Raw genomic sequence first — 24703 nt, forward strand, 5'->3', positions numbered from 1 at the left:
TCTGGGACTCTTCGTACCAGTGAATGAGCTGCAAACGAGGAAAGCGCGAGGTGCTTGAAGCGGCTGGAGCCTCCCCGGCACTGTGAAGCCGACGCTGGGACGTGGCACGGTGAGGGCACCACAGGGAGGAGAGAGCAGGGCTCGCACTGAGCCATGGGCTCGTGGGAACGGCATAGCGAGGCTGCCGGAAGGTTTTAATCCCAGCTCTGCAAAGCTCGTTTCTGTCCTTTAGACAAGGACACGGATCACTGGGGTTTTGTAAAGCGGCAGTGGGAGGTGGGAAGGGAAAGGGGGAGCTGGGGGTGTTTTGGTTTGTGTTTTGTTTTGGGTTTTTTTAATGACATTAGAGGAAATGCATGAGTTTCATCAAGAAGGGGTTTAATCAAACGGTCCTTGCTGAAACCTGGGAAAGCAGGAGTCTGAACACAGCCTCCAGGCCAGGTCAATAAAAGCTACTCCATGCTGCCTTGTGTTTGTGCCCACAGCTACGGCAGCACGTTGCCCATCTCCCCCTGTCCCTGGGGGGTTCGGTGGTGCCCTGTGAGCTCAACCTGCCCTGACCTGCCACGGGACACATCCCTGCGGAACCCCACCATCCACCCATGCTGCGCTTCCTCTGGGAGAGCATCTCCTTCCAGATGCTCCTTGTCTTCCTCATTGTCTTCCTGCTCATCGCCGACTACATGAAGCACAGAAAGCCGAAGCATTTCCCTCCTAGCCCCTTCTCCTTCCCCTTTGTGGGGCACATCCACCTGCTGAACTTCAGCAATCCCCAAATTATGGTGCAGAAGGTATGGGGGTGGTGGGCACCACGGGGAAGGGGATAGAGGGGATTGTGGCTACGCAACCTTTGCAGCGCGGGGAGGGGGTTAACCCAAATCCCATGACCCATGAGGACTCGGAGGAGCCCACCCTGGGATGGACAGGAGGTTTGCCCTTGGTCAGCAGCAATATGGATAAAGTTTGCCTGGGTACGAGGAGGGGGACAAGTGTGGAGTGATCCTTTGGGCAAAGAGCACAGCATGACACCACGGGTGCAGTCACGGCTGTAGGAGCCACATAGGTCTGAGTAGGGACTGGAAGGGTGTTTGGGAAGGGAGTGAAACGAAAGGTGGATAACACAGGACTGAAAAATCAAACCTAGAGCATTTTACTTGATTTATGGCCAATTAACACCAACTCCTGATCAGTGATTTGGGAAAAGAGGAAAGAAAAAAGACCATACACAGACAAGCAGACACTTGTGCAAACACCCCGTCTCCCTTCCCGTGCTCAGCTTCCCTTACTTTCACCCATATCCCCTACCAGGGCTGTCCATGTCCTGACAGACAGATTCATTGCAAATGCATCCCCTTTTATTTATTTCCCACCCCCCTCCCAGCTTACTGAAAAATACGGGGACATCTTCAGCGTGCAGCTGGGCAGCACATCGTTTGTGTTCATAAATGGACTGCGCATGGTTAAGGAAGTTCTTGTAAACCAAGGGGAAAACTTCATAGATCGCCCTGAAATTCCTATTGACAGCGAGGTCTTCAGCAGCATAGGTGAGTTATCCCTCAGGGGACATATCTCAGCTGTAAGGTCAAAGCATTGACCCTGCAGAGGTCCAAGATGGCTGGAGATAAGGCAGAGCCCTGGAGCTTTTTCCCCTCAGTGGAGGAATCTGCCTTGGCTCACGGTGGGGTGTTTCTGCCAGGACTGGTCTCCTCCAATGGGAACTTGTGGAAGCAGCAGAGGAGGTTCACCTTGACCACCCTCCGAAACTTCGGCTTGGGGAAGAGGGGCCTGGAGGAGCGCATCCAGGAGGAGTGCCAAGGCCTTGTGGATGTGTTTGGGGATGAGCAAGGTGAGTGCCATGGCCCTCATAAGCTGTGCTGAAGGCAGGAACGGGTATGGCCTATTATAATTTCACCTATGATTCACTGCATGCTGAAAAATACCTCACCTGGCAAGCGATGCTAGCACCCTGCCTGCATCCCAGCTCCCTTTTACAGGTGTTTTGCCTTCAAACTGACTGGTGAATGCAGTTAGGTAACACCCAAAGCGTTATCCATAGCCCACCTTCAGCCTATTGCCCTCTTGGAGATCTCTGGAAAATTCCATGTGTGTGTAAACACCGATGTTTCCAATGAATTCAAATGACGTCTGCTCTTCTACAGACCTTGCTTTCCAAAGTAAACAAACATCTCCATAATCTGATTGAACTGGGACTGCTGGAGCTGCCCAGCCTAGCTTGGCCAGCTCGTGGGGGCGGTGAGGCGTCCCGGCCGAGCAGTGAGATCGGAGGGTGCCCATCAGGGGCCACTCATTTCACTCGTATTTGTTGAATATTTTACCTCTGACAACTGTGTTTTCTTCTCCTTTTCTGTGAAGACTGGAAGAGAATTGATCATTCCCTTTTCCTTCTCCAGGGAATCCTTTCAACCCTCACTTTAAAATCAGTAACGCCATTTCAAACATCATCTGCTCCATCACCTTTGGCAATCGATTTGACTACCATGATAAGGAGTTCCAAAAATTGCTGCAGTTGATGGACGAGACAGTTAGCCTCCACGGGACCATCATGAGCCAGGTACAGCCCTCCTACCACCAACATGGACAGTGTGCAGTTTTGCAGGGCCATAGTTTCTTCTCTGGAGTCAACCTCGAAACTCATAGCGTTTTCATCACCAAACTTTGTTGTCATTCCCTATTTCTTTGCACGGGGTAGATTTGCCTGTAATTTCTTTCTGCCTTATTTTCAAGCTGTGAAATGCTCATGTTGCTCTCTCTCACCCAACATCACCTTTCCTGCCCATTGACTGCCAACCTGCCTGCTGTAATGCCAGGTGATGCACAAGTCACTCCATAATACGAATACCAATCCCTTGTAGCGCTCTTCTGGAGCTGAGCTATTTCTACCAACTCCAGCAATTTAGTAAGCGTGGCATTGCAGGCTCCTCAAGTTTTGATAACAGAAGAGTTTTTTCAGTCCTGTATTCAATTTGCCTTTCTCCTTTTGTGTCCAAAGCTGTACAACTCTTTCCCGTCTATAATAAAGTTCTTCCCCGGATCCCACCAAACCATTTTTAAAAACTGGAGGTTGATGAAAAGTTTTGTGAAAGAGAAGATCAACAAACACAAGGAGGACTGGAACCCCTTGGAGAGTCGGGACTTCATTGACAGCTACCTGCAGGAGATAGCCAAGGTCAGCAACACGGAGCAAACCCTTTTGCAGCAGGGCTTAGAAATCAGGAGGGATGAGAATCGAGCCCAAATTCTCCATCTGAGCTGCCTGAGTGGCCATTTATGAGCTTAGGATAGACATCAGGTTCAGGGCACCCATCAGCGGGATGGAGGTGCAGGGGGCCACCAGCTTCTGCCAAAATCCTTGGGGTTGACTTGGACTAAACCTGGTGTCAGGGCAGCCCTCGCTGTTCGTGTGGCACTAATGCACCTTTTTGTGAAGGACAATGGTGGCGGCAGCTTCCGGGAGGAAAACCTTGTGGCATGTGCACTCGATCTGCTGTTCGCCGGGACCGAGACCACTTCCACAACCATCCGCTGGGCTCTGCTATATATGGCCGTATATCCGGAAATTCAAGGTACAATTAGCAAAAGGCCAGTGTTTTCCCTTGCTTTTAGCCCTCACAGCTTCATGAAAGACTCTCTTTTTTGAGAGAAAAATTGGAAATCCCCCTGCACTCACACAAAGAGGTGCAAACAGTGGCAGGTGTCCCAGGTCGGTCTTTGGGGGACCCTCACAGCAACCACCTTGCGTTGTTCCAAGGGTCTTTTTTCTTGGACCTTTGCTGATCCCTGCTCTTTCCCACCAGCCCGCGTGCAAGCTGAGATCGACGCGGTCATTGGGCAGGCACGGCAGCCAGCCCTGGAGGACAGGAACAACATGCCCTACACCAATGCCGTCATCCACGAAGTGCAGAGGAAAGGCAACATCATACCTCTCAACGTGCCAAGACTGACGGTGAAGGACACGGTCTTGGATGGCTTCCACATACCGAAGGTAACCCCACTCCTGAGCGCTGGGACTTTAGCAAGAGACTTCCAGTTCCCCAGGCACATTTCACCAGGCCAGGTCCCTCCTGCACAGACAGGAGGGGCAGAGCCACAGCGTCTCTGCCCTGTCCAGAGTTCACTCCTATGGAACACATATTTTTGTCATCCAAACAACAGTCTGTTCTCTGGCACGTTGGTGTGTGCGGGGGGTGTCTCGCACCATTCATCGAGGCACAGATCTCATCTCACACAGCTTTTACAGGAACTTTGGCCCAAGATTACAGCAGATAAAAATGATGCTGATGAGGGAAAAATGTGGGTATATAATCATTGCACCTCCAAACAGACAAGAAGTAGGACAAACCAGCCGTGCAGGGGTTGTTGGACAAATAATTGCAGCAGAATTTGACTACGAATGTTCTTCATGGAGAGGAGATTGGAAGACAAAAATGTTCCTCCTGCTGTCAATGACAGAGAAAGTGCAATTTATTTTTCTTTTTCTCCTCTTAGGGCACTGTTTTGCTCACAAATTTAACCTCCGTGATGTTTGACAAGAACGAATGGGAAACCCCCGACACTTTTAACCCTAGACATTTCCTGAAGGATGGTCAGTTCTGGAAAAGGGAGTCTTTTGTGCCATTTTCTATAGGTAAGATTTGCTGGATTTTGGTGCTTCCGTGCTGAGGAAGCACCAAACTGCAAAAGGCAGATGTTGGCTGCACCCTGGGAGGTGCCGCTCAAGCAGTGCTCACCCCAAAGCACCACAACCACACTCTGAGCGCTTTCTTGTCTCTCTTCACATGCACAGAAGAGAGATGAGGATGCATATAAGACCATAAAAATGCCGGAGACCCTAGAAACAACTTCACCAAGGCAAGAGCATTGCTCTGTGCTCCTGCTCCCACATGGCTGAGGTCATTAGGGGCTTCACTGTTGCCACCACAGGGTACCCCAGCCAGCAGCTTCCTCGGAGAGATTGCTTTTAGAACCCATTTCCTGTACCAGCATCACACACCTTCTCTGGTAGCTCTCTTTGGTGTAGCTCAAACAACCCACCTCTGCCAGCATGGGCACATCCAGACCGCGCGTGTCAGCACAGCTTATCCAAGCAGGGGAGGATACAATGCCTGTGCATACCGTTACAAACACATGCCCTCACAAAGTCATGCAATTTGGGGGGCAGCACATGCTGTAACACCAATGCCATTATTGGGGAGCTTAGTTTGGGCTGCAAAACTCATCCTGGGAAGGGGGTAACACAGCTGGACCACAGTCCTAAAGGAAGGCAGAGGCTTTTTTGGCAGCAAAAGCAGCTGGGCGGCCAGCACAGGCTGAGGATGCTATGGGTGGCTGTCTCTGCAGGGAAGCGTGCCTGCCTGGGCGAGGTGCTGGCCCGCTCCGAGCTCTTCCTCTTCTTCACGGCTCTGCTCCAAAAATTCACCTTCCAAGCGCCCCCGGACACCACACTCAGCCTCCAGTTCAAGCTGGGCATCACAATGGCCCCGCAGCCCTACAAGATCTGCGCCGTGCCTCGGTAGGGAAACCTTGGCCACCATCTTCGCAGTGAAAATCCTTTGGCAGGGATGCTGAAAACGAGCCCTCGGCTGCTCCCCTGGACAGTGGTAACAACCACCTGGCTCCAGGGAGAGGCTGGGCAGTTTGTTTGTTTCTTTTAAAGCAATTGCAAAATAATTTCTTTTACAAGCGGACCTCGCACTCTATATCACATGAGAAAGGTGATCAGCCTGGGATCGGCTAGGGCACTTTCAGGTTTGCAATACGGCACTGCAAATGAATGAGCTTTCCTAATTTTATGATGGATAGCCACGCTTCACAGTGGCAAGAGAACGAGCAACACGTTAGAGAATGCAGTGTTCAGGCTGTGGCTGTGTACTGTGGAAGAGTAGTACCAGCCTCTGTTTTTAACTTTAATACAAGTAGTAAATGCCAAGATTTTTTGATTTTGTTAACCTTGACAAATAATCCGTTAGGAGATGGTGTAGAGTAACTCTCTTTTTCTCGTGCATCAATAAATCCTTACTGAAACATTTTTGCCATGAAGCATTTTGCAAAGTGAAGACCAACACAGGCAATTTCCTGTGGCTGTGCTGGCTGTGGCCTTCAGCCATGCCCCGCGTTTCAGGGCAGTGGGTGGCAGGGGGCTGTGAGCCCCCCTGGCCAGGGGCAGCCACACAGCACCTGACCCATGTTGTTGCGGCATTGCTCTCCATTAGCAGAGGTTGGCACTGTAACAGCGAAGGCAATTTCTACGGAACTGATGAAAATAAATGACCCTGACAGTATGAGTAAAGCAGCAATGAAACCACCAAAGCTTGTGACCAGGTCCTGGCGTGCCACAGCAATTAACAGTGTAACACCCACATGGAGAACAGGGAGTGCTCTCCACGCTGACAGATCTCTCTATAAAACATCTGTACTTGTAGCTCTAAAAGTCGTGGGTCCTGCTTCCTAGACTATGCTAAATCCTCCCCATTTACCTGCCCAGCATCACTGAGCGGCCTGCGGGGTGGAGTGCTGAGCTCCAGCCATGCAGGATGTGCAGCTAAGCCTGCTGAGCACAATAGTCTAATGAATAAAAGGGTCCCCTAGAACATACCAGCAACAAATAACTATTATTTTAAACCATCACATGCAAGGTGAAACAGTACCAAGTAACAGTCACACTGTGGGACCTCAGCAAGGCCCCCAGGCACAAGAAGCTTCAGCTCCCGACGGGGCAGGGAGGCCGCCTGGCAGGAAGCCCCAGCGCAACGCAGTGCCGGTAACACACACCTCCAGCTCCTGCTCACCTGCTGAGGAAGCGAGGAGAAAGCAATCTTTTCCTGTTCATTTTCAGTTTTTCCTGGAGTACTTTTTGTGTGTTCCTAGAGGAAGAAAATTTTTCCCAGTGTCTCTTCCAAGAATTAAGTCACCTCCTGAAGAAATTAAAAGCATCTTTTCTCATGCAAGCATTAATGCCCAGGTGGGTTTTAAATCCTTTTATTTTAACCTGCATTTTCTTCTCCAAGTGCAGAGGGAAGGCAGCATGGAAGGCTGGGCTGGCCCTGCAGACCTGCACAGAAAAGGGCAGACACACCCTGTGGCCCCACAGCTGCACACTGGGGCCAAGCACAGCCATTCAACATAAAGCAAAATTTATAGCAGGTGAACACGGCTTCTGGCAAGGCTCCTTCAAGCACAGGCCTTGGTGGGGAGGCTCTGTCCCCTCCTCTGATTTTCTGTGCCAGGCACAGCTGGGTACAGACAAAAAGGTTGGACTAAGATGCTATTTCTGGCACTTGAGGCTCCTGTTTCGCAGATCCATAAGGTGGAGACGTGAGAACATGTGGTGGGAACCAAACCAACCTATTTATAAAACGCAGGAGACTTGACCCGGTTCTCACTAGAAGTGGGATGAGACATCCCCAACCCCAGCTCTCCACCCCTCCTCCTCTCCCCATGCCAGTTGCCCTCCTGACCTGCTCCTGGCAAGGGGCTCCCACATCCTCCCTTCGCAGCAGGAAGTTCATTTGACTTTCTAGACCTTATGTTCTTTCTTTTTCTTCCTTGGGAGAAGCAGAAGGGGAAGGCTGGAAGCAGGCTGCATGCCTGGAATTGACTGGGAACAGGAGAGGGGAGCAGTGACAAGTTTCTGTTGTGTGCAGCATTACTCCCAAAGCACTTCCAGTTTGCAGGTGTCCTCCACCTTTTTTTTTTTTTTCTTCTCCCACTCCTTGGCTCAGATTCCCATTTCCTCTCCCAGGCTGCTGCTATATCCAAAAGCTTCCTCCCCCTCCTCCCCAGGTCTCTGCTGGGTTAGTTGTACTCTGAGCAAAGAGCACACTTCAGAGGACCGTTTTGCACAGGGGCTCCTTGGATATTTTTGCCCCCTCCACCAAAACCATCTCCCATGCACAGCTGACCTCACCTCCTCCCCTTCTTTGCGCTCGGGGCTGTACTCCCACATCTCTTTTCCAGGGATACCCCTTACCTAAACATACAAACCTTCTGCTGCAGTGCTTGGCTCTTAAGGAGCTACCAGAAAAGCCATAAGCAAACAGGGTCACAGACCCAGGCTCTGCACAGGCAGTCTGCATTTGAACATAGCTTGTCGTGACGAAGCACTTGGAAACGGAGCCCTGCCCTGCACACACCACCCCTCACTCGCTCCTTCTGCATTCAGGAAGGCAGCGGTGGCTATCGGTGTGTGTGCTGTGACAGATCACATACAGGCTGAAAACATCCTGCAGCTTGGCTCAGGCTTCCTGCACAGCTGAGAGCCTCTTCCCTTCCCTTCTCCCTCAAACACACACCTGCAGTTTTTGTTCTTCAGTGTCTGAAAATGCTTTTAAGTCCAGCCTGAGATAGAAGGAAAAATGGTTCTTTTGTATCTGGCCATTCACTTCACGCTCACTGGGACACTTTACCAGTGCAAAGGCCCTTCCATGTCTAGGTATCACGCAGCTCCCAATCCTCATAGAGGTAACAGCCCAAGGCAATAAATAACGGTTACTTACTAGTGTCAGGCTCTAGTCAGGGTGAGAATTGTGGTTCAGAGAAAGGGAAAACCAAGGTCTGTGGTAAAAACAGGTCTGAAACAGGGCCCCTGAAGGAAACTTGTGACACCTTCTTCTTGCTGATCTTCACTTTGGAGGGCTGAACAGCTGCCTGCTCTCATTCCCAACCTCACTTCTGGGTTGAGGTTTGTGCTAAGGGAACAAGAAAGCTGTCAACGAGACTAAGAACTGGGCACATAAATAACCTGCAAAGCAGACTGAAGAGGGCAGTCAGTTTTCTTTTTCGAATAACAACAAGCATGGTGATTTAGGAGTGTGTTAGCTGTCCTCTGTGTCCTTAGGTGGGGCTGAGGAGAGTGGGCAGAGATCCTCACTTATTTCAGTAGCAATAAGCAATTACTGAAGTCACTTGACAGCTAATTTGTGGTGGGTTTTAGTCTTTTCCACCTCACAAGGTCCCTTGCCCTGCTTTCAGATGACTGTCAGCAGACCGAGCAGAGGTATCCAGCTTTGGGTGGGAGCAGAACTGTAAGTGGGAATGAACTGAAAAGAGGAGGGGAAGGTAGCACAACTCTGATTTGTTGTTGTTACAGCAAAACATACATACACACATTATACGTACGTGTTACATATCCTGTAACATGACATTTTGTCATGCCATTAACATTGGGTAAAAAACTGGCTGGACAGCCGGGCCCAGAGAGTTGTGGTGAATGGAGTTACATCCAGTTGGCGGCCGGTCACGAGAGGTGTTCCCCAGGGCTCAGTTTTGGGGACAGTCTTGTTTAATATCTTTATCGATGATCTGGATGAGGGGATCGAGTGCACCCTCAGTAAGTTTGCAGACGACACCAAGTTGGGCGGGAGTGTTGATCTGCTCGAGGGTAGGAAGGCTCTGCAGAGGGACCTGGACAGGCTGGATCGATGGGCCCAGACCAATTGTATGAGGTTCAACAAGGCCAAGTGCCGGGTTCTGCACTTCAGCCACAACAACCCCATGCAGCGCTACAGGCTTGGGGAAGAGTGGCTGGAAAGCTGCCCAGCAGAGAAGGACCTGGGGGTCCTGGTTGACAGCTGGCTGACCATGAGCCGGCAGTGTGCCCAGGCGGCCAAGAAGGCCAATGGCATCCTGGCCTGTATCAGAAATAGTGTGGCTAGCAGGAGTAGGGAAGTGATCGTGCCCCTGTACTCAGCACTGGTGAGGCCACACCTCGAATACTGTGTTCAGTTTTGGGCCCCTCACTACAAGAAGGATGTTGAGGTGCTGGAGCGTGTCCAGAGAAGGGCAACGAGGCTGGTGAGGGGTCTGGAGAACAAGTCTGATGAGGAGCAGCTGAGGGAACTGGGGTTGTTTAGCCTGGAGAAAAGGAGGCTGAGGGGAGACCTCATCGCTCTCTACAACTACCTGACAGGAGGTTGTAGCGAGGTGGGTGTTGGTCTCTTCTCCCAAGTAACGAGCGATAGGACGAGAGGAAATGGCCTCAAGTTGCACCAGGGGAGGTTTAGATTGGATATCAGGAAAAATTTCTTTACTGAAAGAGTGGTTAAACATTGGAACAGGCTGCCCAGGGAAGTGGTGGAGTCCCCATCCCTGGAGGTATTTAAAAGACGAGTAGATGAGGCACTTAGGGACATGGTTTAGTGGGCATGGTGGTGTTGGGTCGACGGTTGGACTCGATGATCTTAAAGGTCTTTTCCAACCTCAATGATTCTATGATTTTAGATGGTGTAATTATCTCAACATGCAGACTCAGTTCATGTGTTGACCAGAAGTATGGATGCTTACATCAGCTAGGGACCATTAAACGCATTGCTTGGAAAAATGACACCAAAGAGTTAATTTTAAAAATCTTTATGTGAATATAAAAGAATTCTTTCCAAAGAAAAATAAAACCAAAAGTTTAAAAATTAGTGCAATTTTTAAAGTTCTATGCAACACAGTGTTTACATTTGTTTTAAACAGAAGATGTAGACACTGATACACTGAAAACCTTAACTCTAGCTTGACTAGTGGGGGGAAGGGAAAAAAGTTAAGAAAATTACTTTACTAGACATTACCAACTCTTAAACAATTGTTTTCATTTCCTAATTCCTAAACAATTTATGGCTACCTAGATAAAACATCAGTATTGCTTATATTACTTATTTCCACGTAAGTGTATATTGAAAATAGAGTACCCATATATAGATTTTTAATGAACAAAATCAGTTAGGTGAAAATTTATTTTCAGTGAACGTTTCTTAATCCACTACAATACAGCTGTTGCAAAAGAATCTTCTCAAAACTGCTACCTGATCCACCTTGAGTAAAAGAACCTACGAGTCCAAAATTTGTATTATTGCTACAACACACTTTTCCATAGTGGTTATTCTTAATCTTATAGAAAAAATATTAACAAATGATATGTCAATCAGACATATTTTTGTTTCTTTGGATCTATATTACCCGTTTTACTGGAAAGTGGCTAAAGTTACTAATAATGCTGATTAAATTCAGCAATATTCAATGATTTCATCTTGTAATTTGAATCTGTTCCTAACTGTGCTGTCTGGGCATGATACAAATTCATCTTGCAGCAGAGACAAGTAGCCTCTTTCTTTGTCCTGCCTCAGCAGTGGTGCACATTGTCAATACAATGTTCTTTGATGTATTGTTCTGCTGCTGTGTGTTGCATACAACTCAGCTGTAACACAGCAATGCTATTAGTAGCTTTTTGTTTGACATGAATGAAGTTAACATTAAAATGATACTTATTCTAATGATCCTTTCTGCACACCCAGGAGAGCCGAAGTGAATACAGCACCATGGCTTATAATCACATACTTATTTCTACAGATCAGTTCCTCATTCATAGTACGTAACCCAAGTTTAACCAGTTATAAACCAGCCACTCAAACAGGTTCTCAATCCCAAAGAAACGCTTAAATTATATGCACAGGCTTAACTTTTAACAGTCTGGAAAAGTCCCAAATAAGTAAAATTTTATCCAACACCTGAAAACCCGATTCATTTTTGGCAACCCCAAAAAGACTATTGGGGACAATCATGCCCTGAAAAAGCCTGATCCCTGTCTGTAGTTCTGTATTTAAATTCTTCCATCGCTAGTCAGAAAACAAGCTTCCAACTAAATGATAGGGAGGTTCTTGGTTGTTTTTGGTCCCAGGGTCTGCAGTTTTGAGAAGTCTACATCAAAAGACACTTGCTCCAAGTTTTTCACTATTCAGCACCTGATATGACTACTGACGCAGCTCTACTACTGTGAGAAGTATGACAAATGCATCAAGTCTACTAACTAGATGAGTATTTGAAAGACGCCCATGAAAAGTTTCCATGCTGTAAAGAACAAGGGTTAAGAGATCCATTCAACACCACCAGTGACAGTTTCACATTTCACTAGAACACACCGAAGTACCAGGCTTTAGAAATGTAAATACCTTGCTAAGACTTAGTCTCCTGTTCCACTGCTCACCACCATCTCCCACACCACTAGCAGATTAAACAAGCAATTGTATCTTAAAAATACAAACCCCAATAATACCACTGCAGCAATACAAGACCTCAAAACCCAAGAGGTAGTCCAAAGAAGCGTAGAGTCCTGAAGAACACAACCTGACAGACAAAACTGTCCAACGGCAGTTTGTCTGGCATATTCTCTGCTCATACCACATTTAGCATAAGACTGGCCTTTAAACAATGCCTGGTGTAGACAGAAGTTTTGAAAGAGGAAATCTCCGTTGAATGCCTAGATGTATAGCGCTGTAAAACTATCACCACAACTAAGAAGCAACGCTAACTAAGTATTAAAAATGAATACTTCCCTTTTCTCTAGCATTGCATGCAATGCCCAATAAAGAATTTAAGATGCTAGGGAAGGAAGAAATCAAAGAACAAGCCATACTGAGAGGCATGCAAAACGGAAGACTACTCAAATTTCACAATTCAAATCATAAATTCTGCAAAGCTTAACCCCGCTCTCAAATTAAAGATGGCCTTAACGGTGAAGACAGACATATGCTTTCATTCACGCATATGGTTGAGTTTTATATTAGATCACGGACTGGTACAGCACCCTCAATACTTAGTTTAAGTGTATTCATTTTATTTTAAGGGCTGCTGTAATTTTATTTTATTTAACTATGGGTATAATGAATTTGTTCTAGACAGTTTGCAAAGAAGAATGGACATTAATGAGTTTCCTAAAAATACAGTTCACAACAAAAATAAGACATTTCGTAAATAAAGTGACACAAATTTTGTGAAAGATAGCAACTTCCCGCACACAAATTTCAGATATCAATCCCCATTTCATCTTCTTCAATCTAGATACTGCAAAACTATTATAGTTTATGCACTTTTCTCCCTGCCAACAAGCTTTGCTGCCAACAACTACCAAAGCTATCTTTCATTCATCTGCCTAGCACAGTCAGTTCAGAATAACGGAAGTGAAACTACATTTAAAGAGGAAAATCAATTTCTATGCACAGGGTTGTACAAATAACTGGAAATAAATGAGGTTCCTTCCCACCTAACCACCTTTCTGCAAAGAAATGCAGTGTACAAATATGCCAGACTTAAAACATAGCCCAGACTTTTGAATTATTATAATAGCTTTTTTTCTTACACAGGAAAAGACAGCTTATTTGGCTTTAGTAAATTCAACATCTTAAAGACAGGTTCTCCTTAATATACGCAAAAAACTTAATCTTTTCTTTTTCAGATAAAACTGAGTAATTTTGCTTCTCACTTGAGATGACAAAACAAATCCTGTCTTCTGTTTTATAACAAGTCAACTGGTACTACACCTATTTTTTTCTTTTTCTATAAATGCAAGTATTTTCTTGCTTTTAAAATTGTACTTTGTATTCTAAAAAAAGTATTTTTTAAAACATGGTACCAATCTTTTAAGTTTATTTTTAGAAGAGCCCAGCAAAAATGCCCAATATTGCCAGTTTCCTGAAATACATTTTTGCATAACATCTTCCCATTAAAAAAGTCAGCTTTCTAGCCCAAACCCATTAAATAAAGTTTTAAATATATAGTGCCAATTTTTATATTTACAATATATTCTGAAGGCAAATATAAATCTTTTAAGTTGTGCTTGTAAATACATACTGCAGTTATTAAATCTACTTCTACTCGGAAAACGATGTGCTACCTTCTAGACACACCACTGATCAACTTAATCACTTCCTGATTGGTTCTGATGTTGAATTCGCAGTTGCCAACCATTCTAACCTCCTCTTTCATCAAGTAGTTAAAGCGGAAGCTATAAAACATTTAAGGACACTTTAGCATGTAAGTTTTCCTCATGGTCCTTGTGGTTTAATCAGATGTTGCACCCGGTACTTTAACAGTGAGATTCCTTCTGGTATTGGTGACGTGACGCTGTTGAGCTAGGAAGGAGCGTCCGGGACCGTCTCTGCAGGCACCGCTACTGCCAACCAGTCTAGCTTCCATGCCTAGCTTCTGAAGAGTTAGGCTCTGCAAATAAGTTAAACAACATTTACACTACAGCAAAAGCAGAAGAAAAAAATTGGCCATCTTTCATACACAAAGCTTATGCTTGCTTAGTATGCACACAGAATTTCCTTTACTGTATTTCTTATATACCCTCTTGCTGCCATAAAAAGGTATGAACCAATGCTGAAGAAAATAAGATTCATTCACATTCATATAGAATGTGTTAATTTTAGCTTATTGTAAAGTTGTTCCTTTATTAAGTAAGCCATTTAATTTTACTTTCCTTTTTTGATTTCCCATTCCAGTCTTTCTTTATGAAACTCTATTTAAACATTGCTTCATATGAAGATGAACAACTTTCTCCAGTCCTTTTCACAGCAATCTAACGTCAAACGTTTTAACAACCTTTGCAACAGTATTGCAAGATGAGAAGATGGCTCTAGCTTTATTTCACAAATACTGTGCTAAAGACACTGAACATCTAAACCAGGAGTCTGGAAACCTTTTGAACCACGGCCTCCCTTTGTCTCAAGCCCAAAAACTTCAACGACAAATGCTACTGAACATGCAGGAATTTAGCCTGCTAAATCCAGATGGAAGCTTGTGGCAGCAAATAGTACATTACTAACATGGAAGTCATGGCCTATGCCAAATTTTAAGTCTCCTGTTCCAAAGCACAGAAGACAAGCAGAAAACATATAACAAAATAATTTTGCGAAATAGTTGATTGTTCAAGTATTTTCCCTTTACGCTGCTATCAAAAATATTGATGCTGATATTTCCCAAGTTATCTCAATAGGATTGGAAATTCCAGCTAGAACTCACTCAAGTCTGCATTCTGGCTTGAAGTCAGAATTAGCAAGCGGAAGAGTAATCTCATTTTAAACTGGAACTCTCAGGCTTTGTTCCTTTCCTTAGTTCCCTGTTTTTAGACATGAAGACATGCTAATCTGCAAGTTTGATTTTTCTGCCACAAGTAGCTAAACTACTAGCTTTCTCTCCTAAACACCAGTTTATAGTGAATGTAAAAAGAAAGAAAATGTAAGATTTAACTGTCACATTTAGGAAAATGTGTTTTTCTGATTTCTGAGATACCAACAAACTTTTGACCCACCTTGTTATACCATGCAGTTACAATTAGCTTTTCCTCATAATCACGTAACTTAGCAAGTTTGTATTCAGCCTGCAAGCAGACAATAGAGAAGACAATCTCAATTAAAACACAAAAATAATCTGCATAAACTTATTGCAGTCTATTGAGTGAAATAAACACATGCAGCAGAAATGCTTAAATATGGAAGATAACTAGAAGACTTAGAAGTGTAAATAAAGATACTTCCATAAATGACTATGAGAGAAGTTATAGACTACTTCAAGAAGAGGCTAAACTTTACACAAGTTGCAGTTCAACTTAGAAGCATACTTTGAGGGTGTGTGTGTGTTGGGGGCAAATGCATGAAAGTCTAGGGTGTATCAGAATGTCTATAAATAATTTAGTAATTTTTTTACCTGAAAGGCAAAGACAAGAACGTACCTCTAGTGGCTGAATATTCTTATCACATTACTGAATTGCTATTATATAGTATACTTACCTAGTACATACACATAGAAGAAATCTGAGGCCACAGCATTTATAAAGTCAGACCTTTCAGCCTACTAACTCGTGTTGAGGAATTTTGTATCTGCTCAGGTAACTATTCTAACCAGTCCCATCAATATTGCTATAAAACTGACTGCAGCATCTCCCACATTTTTTTTGGTCCTGGGACTACTGTCAACAATCCTTTCAGGATTTCAGCCAAGCAGATTTTACTCTTCTATATAGTTTCAAGAATTCCAGTACATGAAACCACTGATATCAGAGTTAAAGTTAGTAAGTTAAACAAGTTATTGCTCAAATACCTAGTCCCTCATACAAACTAAGTTACATTACTACTGAAAAAGGTCAGACTCTGCAGCTCTGTACATGTTACCGTAACACGACAAAACTGTTAGTCTTATGAAGTATTTCACTTACAGCTTTTCAGAGGGTTTAGAAAGAATCCAAATTAGAGTTCCAGCTGTACATTGAAAAACACTGTTGAAAAGTAAACTGCTCTGACAGACTTATACTAGGATACAAGGTTAATTAAGCCAAACTAAAAATCTCTAGGTTTGAAGGTCTGTGCAGTTTCTAATGGAATGCAGCATTGAAGGGTACTGGATCATTAGGAAACAGTAACTTTAGTGCCTAATATCAGAGACAGCAGAACTTATTAGAAGTTATTATTAAATATATGTAAATTTTTACCTCTAGGGCTTCGATTTTTTTGTCTTTCTCCATTATCTGTTTTCTGAGCAACATAATTTCTGCTGATGCTGGATTTAGCTTGGGGTCTAAGGTTTTTATCACCTGCACAAGGCAAAACAAAAGCATTACAAGTCAGGTTTGATTCTCAACAGCTCTGCATCTCATTTGCTCACAGTAGAAATATGAAAACAGACTGAGCACAAGTCAGGCAATTATGATGAAAACTAGGCTGTTACACTGTACAACAGAAGATAAAGTGTACAACGGAATCATTAATGCACCTCATGCTTTAGCCTAAACCCCATTCTCTCATACACTTAACTGACTGCAGTTGAGCAATTTGACTAAAAATTCAACATATAGTCACTAATTTTAATTGGGAGGTGGAAGGGGGGGGCTCAAATCAATCTGTTTAACAATTTATGAGGGAGGAATGTATATGTTCAGAAATACGCCACTCACATTTGTTGCTTTCTCAAGGTACATTTTATATCTTTCTTCCATTGCTTTCATATCATCATCTTTTTTTCGCAAAGCTGCTTCCAGCTCTCCAATCTTCTGGGCTATTTACAGAAATTATCAACAAAGACATAAAAAAAAATAGACATGGTACTTTCAAGGCTTCTGTGTTCTCTTGATTTAACCACCCCCCAAATAAACTTTCTAGCTACTACACAATTTCCTAAGTTCTTGTTTTTGTTTCAGTTGTACCATAAGGTCCCACCTGACCCTGAATTCCCATTTTGCAGAGTATTGTTCAACAAAACTAAGCCCTCATAAACCTCTCCCTGCCCACCACCGTGTGCAAAAAAAACCCTCCCCCCACCCCCGTTTCAGGTTTAAAGCTAAGCTCTAGCAGAAAGCCTTATCCAGACAAGTACCCCATAGCCCAGTGCCTATGGGAATCATTTCAGAAGAAACTTAACATAGTCTCAAAAAAAACCCAAAACACCCACACAAAACAACTTACGGTTCTGACTAACATCAGGCTGGAGTTCTGCAAGATCAGCCTCTTTCTTCTGTAACTCATCATGAACTTCATTCAACTTTTCCCTATGAATGAAAGGCTGGGCTAAGGATTAAACTCACAAATAATTCCATGCACAGTTTTAAGAGCTGAAAGCCAAAACTTGATGTGGAAGTGTTTAAACAACTATTTTAAACTCTGGCAATTCTTTTGAGTTTAAATAGAAATATTAGTATGTATTTTTGAAGAACCATAAAGTTGTGACTTCTGAATTCAGTCTCATTTACGTAAAACTAGAAACAAAAAAGAAAGTGAACAAAAAACCCCTCTAGCATCTCCCTAGCAGGAACTACATCTGTTGAAATGATGGAAGTATTTCAGAAGAATGAAATATGTTTTGAGTCCAGAAAGAGTGATGGTTTTAGCAGTCTGTTGTAGAATCAGAACAGTTAAAATGCTATTGGTGATGAAGAGACAGTTAAGTGGATCCTAGTATTACAAGATTATCGTGATCAGAGTAGACAAAACTAGAACGCTAACACTTAACTCACTACATGCATGATTCTCAAATCAGTGGCTTAGAAAAACAAGACATCCCTACAAAGACTCAGGCAGTTTCTGTGCTACAACAGTCAAATTATTTAGCATAAATACGTTATTGTGGATGCATGTGCCTTACTTACATATGTGCTGCCAATTTCTGCTTCAGGTTGCTAGACTACGAAAGGAAAGAGTTAAAATTCAGTTATATTTCAGTATTTCATAGCGTGCAATGTTGAAGTGCTCTTACAAATCAGCCAAGAATACTTAGCACACCTAAATAAATCAAACCAAATAAATCCTAAGAAAACTGCATTTTTCCATGCATTTCTGTAACAGCATTCATATTTTTTGCATCACACAGATACCAATTCCGGCATCTTTTTTCTTTGAAGCTATCCTTCTCACTATACCACCATTTAATGATAAAACTAGAGATTTTTAAAAGTAAAGTAGAAGGTAGAAGAGTTACAGTTCCTTAATGAAGGCAGGGGGAAGGAATCACATAAAACATGAGCTTTTCAACTGAAATGCAGTTGGTGTGGAGGTCTTGTGGATTCTCATACTACAGAGACTAAACTCATCTGCTCCGAATACAGTGGAGCCAAGTCTGTGTTACCTAAACTGAGGGAGTTGTTTTCAGGCAGGAGAGAGTTTTTAGAATGCATTGAACAGCCTCAATTGTTTAAGACCTTTGCTTGTAAGGTCTTTTGAAAGGTGTGTGTTTGTTCAGGGCCAGGGGGGCGAGGAGGAGGAGTGAGTTGGGTGACCCAAAGGGGCTTCAGAGCTTGCTTACTCTTACTACTGCATAAACTAGTGCGTTTCAAACTAACTCAAAAAAAAAAAAAAAAAAAAAAAAAAAAAAAAAAAAAAAAAAGCAGCACCAAACCACAACCCTGCCTTCTTAGTAGTTATGAGCACTAGACACTGAAAAAAAAGAAGAGGCCCATCTAAACAAAGGACTTGATGTTACACTGAAGGATTTTAAACAAAACTGGCAAGATGTCTTCAAGGTCAAGAAGCCTGAACTTTCACTTACTCCTTCAGTCTTGGATCCCTGCTCCTGTAAAGTCTTTTGCAGATCTTCAATCTGCTGCTGTAACTCCCCAATACGCTCTTCATTTAGCCTTTACGGAAGAGAAGGCAAGACAGTTATTACCCATCTAAATAGATCACAACAGACAGATTTTTCTGTTTCATGTCTGGATGATAATTTTTCAGAGGGTCTACCCAGCAGGACTTATGCCACAGAGAAACTAAATTCAAATGCTTTTAGTTTGACTTGAACTTCTGCTGACACAAATGCATGGCAGCTTTATTAAACATTTTATAATGGAAGACCTAAAATCATTTTAAGTTTTGAGAAAACTTAACTACCCAAAATTCTCATATCCTAGTAAACTGCTTTCAGCATTCATTAACTGACAGAGAAATTTAGACCATATCCCAGTGTTACAACATGATTAGTTTGAAGTTCTAGAAATAGAGTTGACATCCATTCTTGGTCTACCAAGAATCATTCAGAGATAAGAAGAGCATCCTATAAGCAACACTTTCTTCAGAGTACGCTACATACAGATCTATCACATTTTACGCCACATTTAAGCTACTTTCCTTCTTGCTTGCTTCATAACCCTTCGTTAATGATTACACTGGTGAAAGAAAAAGGATAGCTGGCTTCCTGCACAGTGCTACGCTACAGATGCAAGCCACAAGGCCACTCTGAAGGTCCAGAAATCACTTTTTGTTATATTTTAAGTTGCTGTTTCACCCATTACCTTTTCTCAGTTTCTAGTTCATTCACTGTCCGATGCTTTTGCTCCAACTGTTCCTGGAGCTCTGTAATACGTTCATTTTCTGATCCTTCCTGTTTTAATAGAAGCATCTTATTTTCATGCTGCAGCCGAATAAACATTTCTCTGAATCAAAAACAATTAAAAAAGTCACTGTTAATTAAGAAAAAGGTGCCTAAGACTATGAGGTAATATTTCTGTTTGCTCCCCCAACCTTAAAGTGAACAAAACAAGTTCTGCTTAAGGATGTAGTTGGGGTAACAATGCAATTTTTTTATTAAAAGGTAACTTACAATTTTCAAACATCACAATAGTTTTTTTAAGAGATATGAACAAAGTTTTAAATTAAGTCACTCCAAACCCAGATTTTATTGTGCCTTTACGTTTCACTCTGTCAGACTTTAAAAGTAATATTAGCTAGCCTTTAGCTGTTCTGTCTTAATTGCTGTGTATTATTTATTTATTCTGTCTGCCAGTGGCAAGATAAGGATTGTTTCGCTCCTTAAAGAGGATGTTTCAAGCCAAACTTTATATACAGCCATCTGATATGCTTTTAAGAAAGAATGCAAAGTAATTACAGCATGGAGAAATAATTATTAACAGCTACACGGAGGTCCAGACAAGCATCACTGAGGGAAAACAAGAAATGGGATACAGAGTCATGTTGCTGAAAATACTGAACTTTCACAGAGACAATATTATGCCCCACCCATGAAAATCCCAAAACAACCTCAACCTTTTTGTCTTACCTATATTCCACTGGCAGAATTTCAGCAGCAAGATTCTCATGGATTTTAACACGAGATGCACCTGAAATGGCATGGGAAGTTTAATTTAACGAACTTAAAGAAATCACTAATATACATAAAAAAGTCTCTGAAGATAAAGCAATACCTGTTTGACTCAGGTGATCCTGCTGCATCTGTGAATACCGTAGCTCTTCATTTGTCTCTTTTAATGCATCACACTGTACTATCAGTCTCTAAGAAGATATATTTGAGGTGGAATTAAGTCATACTGCACCACTTTAAGACCAAATAACATTAATCAGGAATAGTACTGACACACACACATTTTTAAGACATATTTTATGTTTTATATGTGTGTAAACACAGACACACAAGGCGCTAAACTTCATTTTTATGGTAGCACTACTTCTGGGAAGGCTTTCCCTCAAGCAGAGCATTTGAGAGAGATTCATTAGGTGTTCAAATAAACTCTTGTTCAAGAGACTTACCTCTTTTTCTTTGATTAAAGCTTCATGTTTTTCTTCAAGTCGCTTCATTTCAAATGCTAGCTTATCAGCTCTTTTTGATTCTTCAGACAGTTTGTTATGAAGCTCCTGGACCTTTTCATAAAAAGACTATATTCAGCACATGAATACTGCAAGATGCTACCTTTAAAAGCTATGCTAAAACCTTCATTCCTGCCCAGTTCAGCCAAAATAAACAGCTGGTCCTCCATGCCTGGGGGAAGGGAGATGGAACGGGGGCCTGTGTGTTGGGGGGGGGGGGGGCGGTTTGTTGGTTTTTTTGTTTTGTCTTTTGGGTTTTTTTAAATATTTAGCTCCTGCATCTCTTAATTACTACTGAAATAAGTGAAATTGAAATAAAACTTCTACAGTTAAAAATAAATTTCCATGAAGAAAGTTAAGAATATTACGTAAGTGATCTCAGTAATAGCTGAACAACCTCTCCCAGGCACACAAATTACATCAGTTAAACTAAAGAAGAAAAGCCTGCAAACCATGGACAACCAATCAGTTGAGGGGGCAACTACAGTTAAGCCTGCTAGTTTAATAAACAGGGAAAACCAAGAAGTGAATGGCAGAGTATGAAGGAGTTTTCACAAATAAGAAATTCTAAGGGGACAATACAGGTTAAGCCCGTGGACTGTTAAATTAAGCTGTTCAATTTTTTTTTCATTAAAACATAATTGAAATAATTTTATTTAGGCAAGATGACTATCTGAGGAAAAAGTAACATCTTAAGTATAGATTCAGCCTTACCTGTCTTCTGTAGGTTTCTAGCTGGGCACGTGCTGCATTGGCTTTCTTCAGTTCATCCTCCAGACTGACTGTATTGTGCATATACATCATGTTGGTTTCCTGCAGAGATTTGACTTGTCTGCGGAAGTCATTCAGATCCTGTAGCTTTTTACGATACACTTCAACAGTTGATTCCAGCTTACTTGCCTTGTCTGCAGTAGTCCTTAAAGTATAAACAGGAATTAGAAGAAAGAGTATGTTTCTTCGAAAGATTAAAAAAAGTCAAATTCTGCTTTCATGCACATTCAAGCTATTTTCAAAGAGAGATGCAACGTGCTTAACAGCAGAGTTAAATCTTACTGCTTTATTTTTAAATGCATAATCAATGCAAACTTGCATTATGTAAAGTTTGCTTATAAAAATTGAAATCACTACAGGGTTTAAGTGGGAGTAAGACTGACAGTCATATGCCAGAAGTATAAGCAAGGGTTAGTATAGTATGTGAAATATCTCTAGGGAATTCTGTGGGGTGCAATGTAAACGCACCACAACATCCTGTGCTAGGTAGTCATCTCAAAGTACTGGTACCTGGTAAGGAAAAACACGCAGATGTTCTCATTGCGGGGTTATACATAATTAGAACATAATTGCACTATGAAAATGATCATTAGCAGATATGACCAAGAATTACCAACTGATCATTAACAAAAATCTACGTGGTAAGAAAACATTTGGATCATAAATACACAAATTAATTTTAATATCTGTGTTTAATATCTGCCATCTTCTATCACTAGAAGCTAGTACAAGAAAATTATGGAAGAAAATCTATAGTTAAGATTTGTTTCAGATGTTATTTGAGAACCAGTATAAGTTAAACACCTGAAACCACTTTTCTTTCCATATTTTATTCATACTATTTTATGAATAGCAGACCTGCTTTTGCAATATGATTTGCTTTGGATATTTCTTGGGTGGTCTGGTATTTAGTTTACACAAGCTAGAATGTTATATTAAATTCTAATCAAGGTTGTTGTGTATTTCATCTTCATTTTGTTAATCATCTTCCTAACCTAAATCTAGCCTAGAATTCTGAAGTTCTAGCCGCATATATGCTTTTCTACATCAGAAAAGGCAGCCTCTTGCCAACACAAATGTCCCCTTAATAACAACGCACACCCCCCCTAAAATTTTCTTAATTCTTGCAGAACTTCAGCCTTCCATCCCACATGAAGAATAATAATTTCTGTATTCATTAATCCTGCTTCACAGAAACATTCCATGTTGCTATTACGCAAACAATAGAGGCTATGCCTGAAAGCTTGCACTCCATCTCTGCTTTGTCAAAGGGCCCTTTTCCAAGGGCCCTTATTTTAGATCTCGTTCAGATAAGAACTATCTGCAGAAGTAACGCCTCAGAAAAAAATCTTGTTAGATACAAAGCCTTGGATTTAATCATTAAATTCTCCTAATGTGTGTATGGGGAGCACTCTCTATTACATACCTAAGAATATCATTTTCATCTTTCAAGGCTCTAGACTCTTCTGCCAAAGAGGTTAGTTCATTGTTTCTATGTTGCAGTTCAATCAATTGTTTTTCTAGGTCTTCACAATGGACACGATAATCATCTTTTGCAGCTTCAAGCCTAACAGATCAAAAACAGGAACTCTGTTAAGAACTTGTTATTACACATTTTTCGTTTAGTGCTAGAACTACTAAAAATAAGTAAGACAAAGGAAACCTGTTGATTTAAGTAGCCAGAAAAATGGTACTGTAAGCATGGAACATTTTATTGTCTACCTGTTAAATCATAATGGATTGTACACTGCAAATTTACCATATCAATATCAAGGGATCACATGAAAAGTGAATTTTACCCCATAGGGATCACACGGAGAAAGACTAATACAGAAAAGAAATCAGTACTGTAAAGAGATATGGTGGTTTGGGGGGGGCGTTAGGGGTTTTTTGTTTACACACAAATCACTTGGAGCGCATTTTCTGTCTTCCATCACCTTTTTCGAAGTGTCAAATGGCTACAATATGGCAATTACAAAGTAATTATTTTCTACAACAAGTAACAGTTTCTTTTTCTTTTTAAAGGTAAGGACTGTCTTTAAAATATGTTTATACAGTACTAGAAAGCTTTTATAGCAAAAGAAATTGAGATGGAAAATCCTGAAAGAGTACCAGAAATTCTCAGGATATATTTGACATGACAAGCGAGGGATTTTTGAGAGAAATCATTTCATACCTGAAGTTTTCTTCTTGCAGTTGTTCCAGCTGCAACTGTGCATGAAAATACTTTTTTGCAACCACAGTATTTGGATCATCAAGAGAGTCATCTAATTGCTCTAGCCTGTCATTCATAATCTCATTTTCTGACATCAAGCTGTTTTTTTCATCCTGGAGGGCAGCCACCTAGTGCAGATAAAACAGCATCAACATTGTAAGACCCGTCCAACTGGAAAGAACTGAAGCAAGACAGCAGTATGTCACCAAATTAGTTTATGAGAAAGGTTGAGCATTTAGAAATTTTAGAATGTAATTTACATAGCATACTTGAGCATACAGATGCTTTAGTGTATGACAGTTATGAAGCACTAAAGGAAAAGTCCCTCTAAAAAAAGACAAATTTTTGGAACTGAAACCATGGTAAAGGCAGACAATGTGATACAGAGAGTAACTGGTACTTTCGTTAAAAAGGATACCATGGACGCCATACAAAAAACTAAGTACTGGTGTAAAGGTACTCTCCATCTTGCTTGTGCTTAACAATAAAAAGCAGGATGGCACTGGCTAGCACACTAACACAGTACTGCCGTGCGCTCAGCAGTGAATGGTTGCGCAAGAAGCGGTTTCAGGCGCCATAAGCTAGTAAGCACACACACAAAAGAAAAAACCTAGACAGCTTCATATAGAGCATGCATTTTTTGCAACAATCAAACAAGTTTGATATCGAAAGTGTTCATAGCTAAGCAAATGAGAATACAACACTATTGAAACAGTGAGTATATTAACAGCCATAAAATGGGGAAGGATTAAGAGGATAGAACCTTTAAAGTTTTTCTAGTGAAAGCTGTTGTGTTAATTTTAACATCCTGTCAAACATAAGAGCATGTAGCATGTGTTAGTTAACTGGCATTTAAACA

The 24703-nt window shown here is 42.1% G+C and overlaps 2 protein-coding genes across 3 annotated transcripts in view; one reads left to right on the top strand and one right to left on the bottom strand.

Annotated features, from left to right (window-relative positions):
• The first annotated feature begins 26 nt into the window (after positions 1-26).
• On the top strand, positions 27-15095 carry LOC143161252 (cytochrome P450 2J2-like). Of its 2 annotated transcripts, none has more exons than XM_076340052.1 (10): positions 27-109; positions 486-791; positions 1382-1544; positions 1697-1846; positions 2412-2572; positions 3011-3187; positions 3449-3584; positions 3816-4003; positions 4507-4645; positions 14280-15095. In XM_076340052.1, exons 2-10 carry the CDS (start codon positions 603-605, stop codon positions 14318-14320), a joined length of 1344 nt encoding a protein of 447 aa, XP_076196167.1. In that variant the 5' UTR covers positions 27-109; positions 486-602; the 3' UTR covers positions 14321-15095. The 2 variants fall into 2 exon arrangements, with proteins under 2 accessions (XP_076196167.1, XP_076196166.1); XM_076340051.1 differs by lacking the exon at positions 14280-15095 and adding an exon at positions 5359-6965.
• HOOK1 (hook microtubule tethering protein 1) overlaps positions 10719-24703 on the bottom strand; it is a 30539-nt gene continuing 16554 nt past the window's right edge. Inside the window, exons 9-22 of the mRNA XM_076340050.1 lie at positions 23806-23972; positions 23056-23196; positions 21573-21774; positions 20802-20912; positions 20459-20546; positions 20314-20374; positions 19550-19690; positions 18811-18898; positions 17915-17949; positions 17235-17317; positions 16727-16827; positions 16265-16366; positions 15089-15157; positions 10719-13995 (exon numbers count right to left, since the gene is read on the bottom strand). Of these exons, the coding sequence (XP_076196165.1) occupies positions 13837-13995; positions 15089-15157; positions 16265-16366; positions 16727-16827; positions 17235-17317; positions 17915-17949; positions 18811-18898; positions 19550-19690; positions 20314-20374; positions 20459-20546; positions 20802-20912; positions 21573-21774; positions 23056-23196; positions 23806-23972 (1548 nt within the window). The 3' untranslated portion in view covers positions 10719-13836. The remainder of the gene's footprint in view (positions 13996-15088; positions 15158-16264; positions 16367-16726; positions 16828-17234; positions 17318-17914; positions 17950-18810; positions 18899-19549; positions 19691-20313; positions 20375-20458; positions 20547-20801; positions 20913-21572; positions 21775-23055; positions 23197-23805; positions 23973-24703) is intronic.

This window comes from Aptenodytes patagonicus, chromosome 5 (assembly GCF_965638725.1).
Source record: "Aptenodytes patagonicus chromosome 5, bAptPat1.pri.cur, whole genome shotgun sequence".
Taxonomy (NCBI): Eukaryota; Metazoa; Chordata; class Aves; order Sphenisciformes; family Spheniscidae; genus Aptenodytes; species Aptenodytes patagonicus.

Excerpts from the sequence above, each read along its gene's own strand:
- LOC143161252 (XM_076340051.1), top strand. The coding sequence starts at position 603 with ATGCTGCGCTTCCTCTGGGAGAGCATCTCCTTCCAGATGCTCCTTGTC. Across the intron at positions 792-1,381 it reads CCCAAATTATGGTGCAGAAG|CTTACTGAAAAATACGGGGA; the intron begins GTATGGGGGTGG and ends CCCCCCTCCCAG. Across the intron at positions 3,188-3,448 it reads ACCTGCAGGAGATAGCCAAG|GACAATGGTGGCGGCAGCTT; the intron begins GTCAGCAACACG and ends CTTTTTGTGAAG.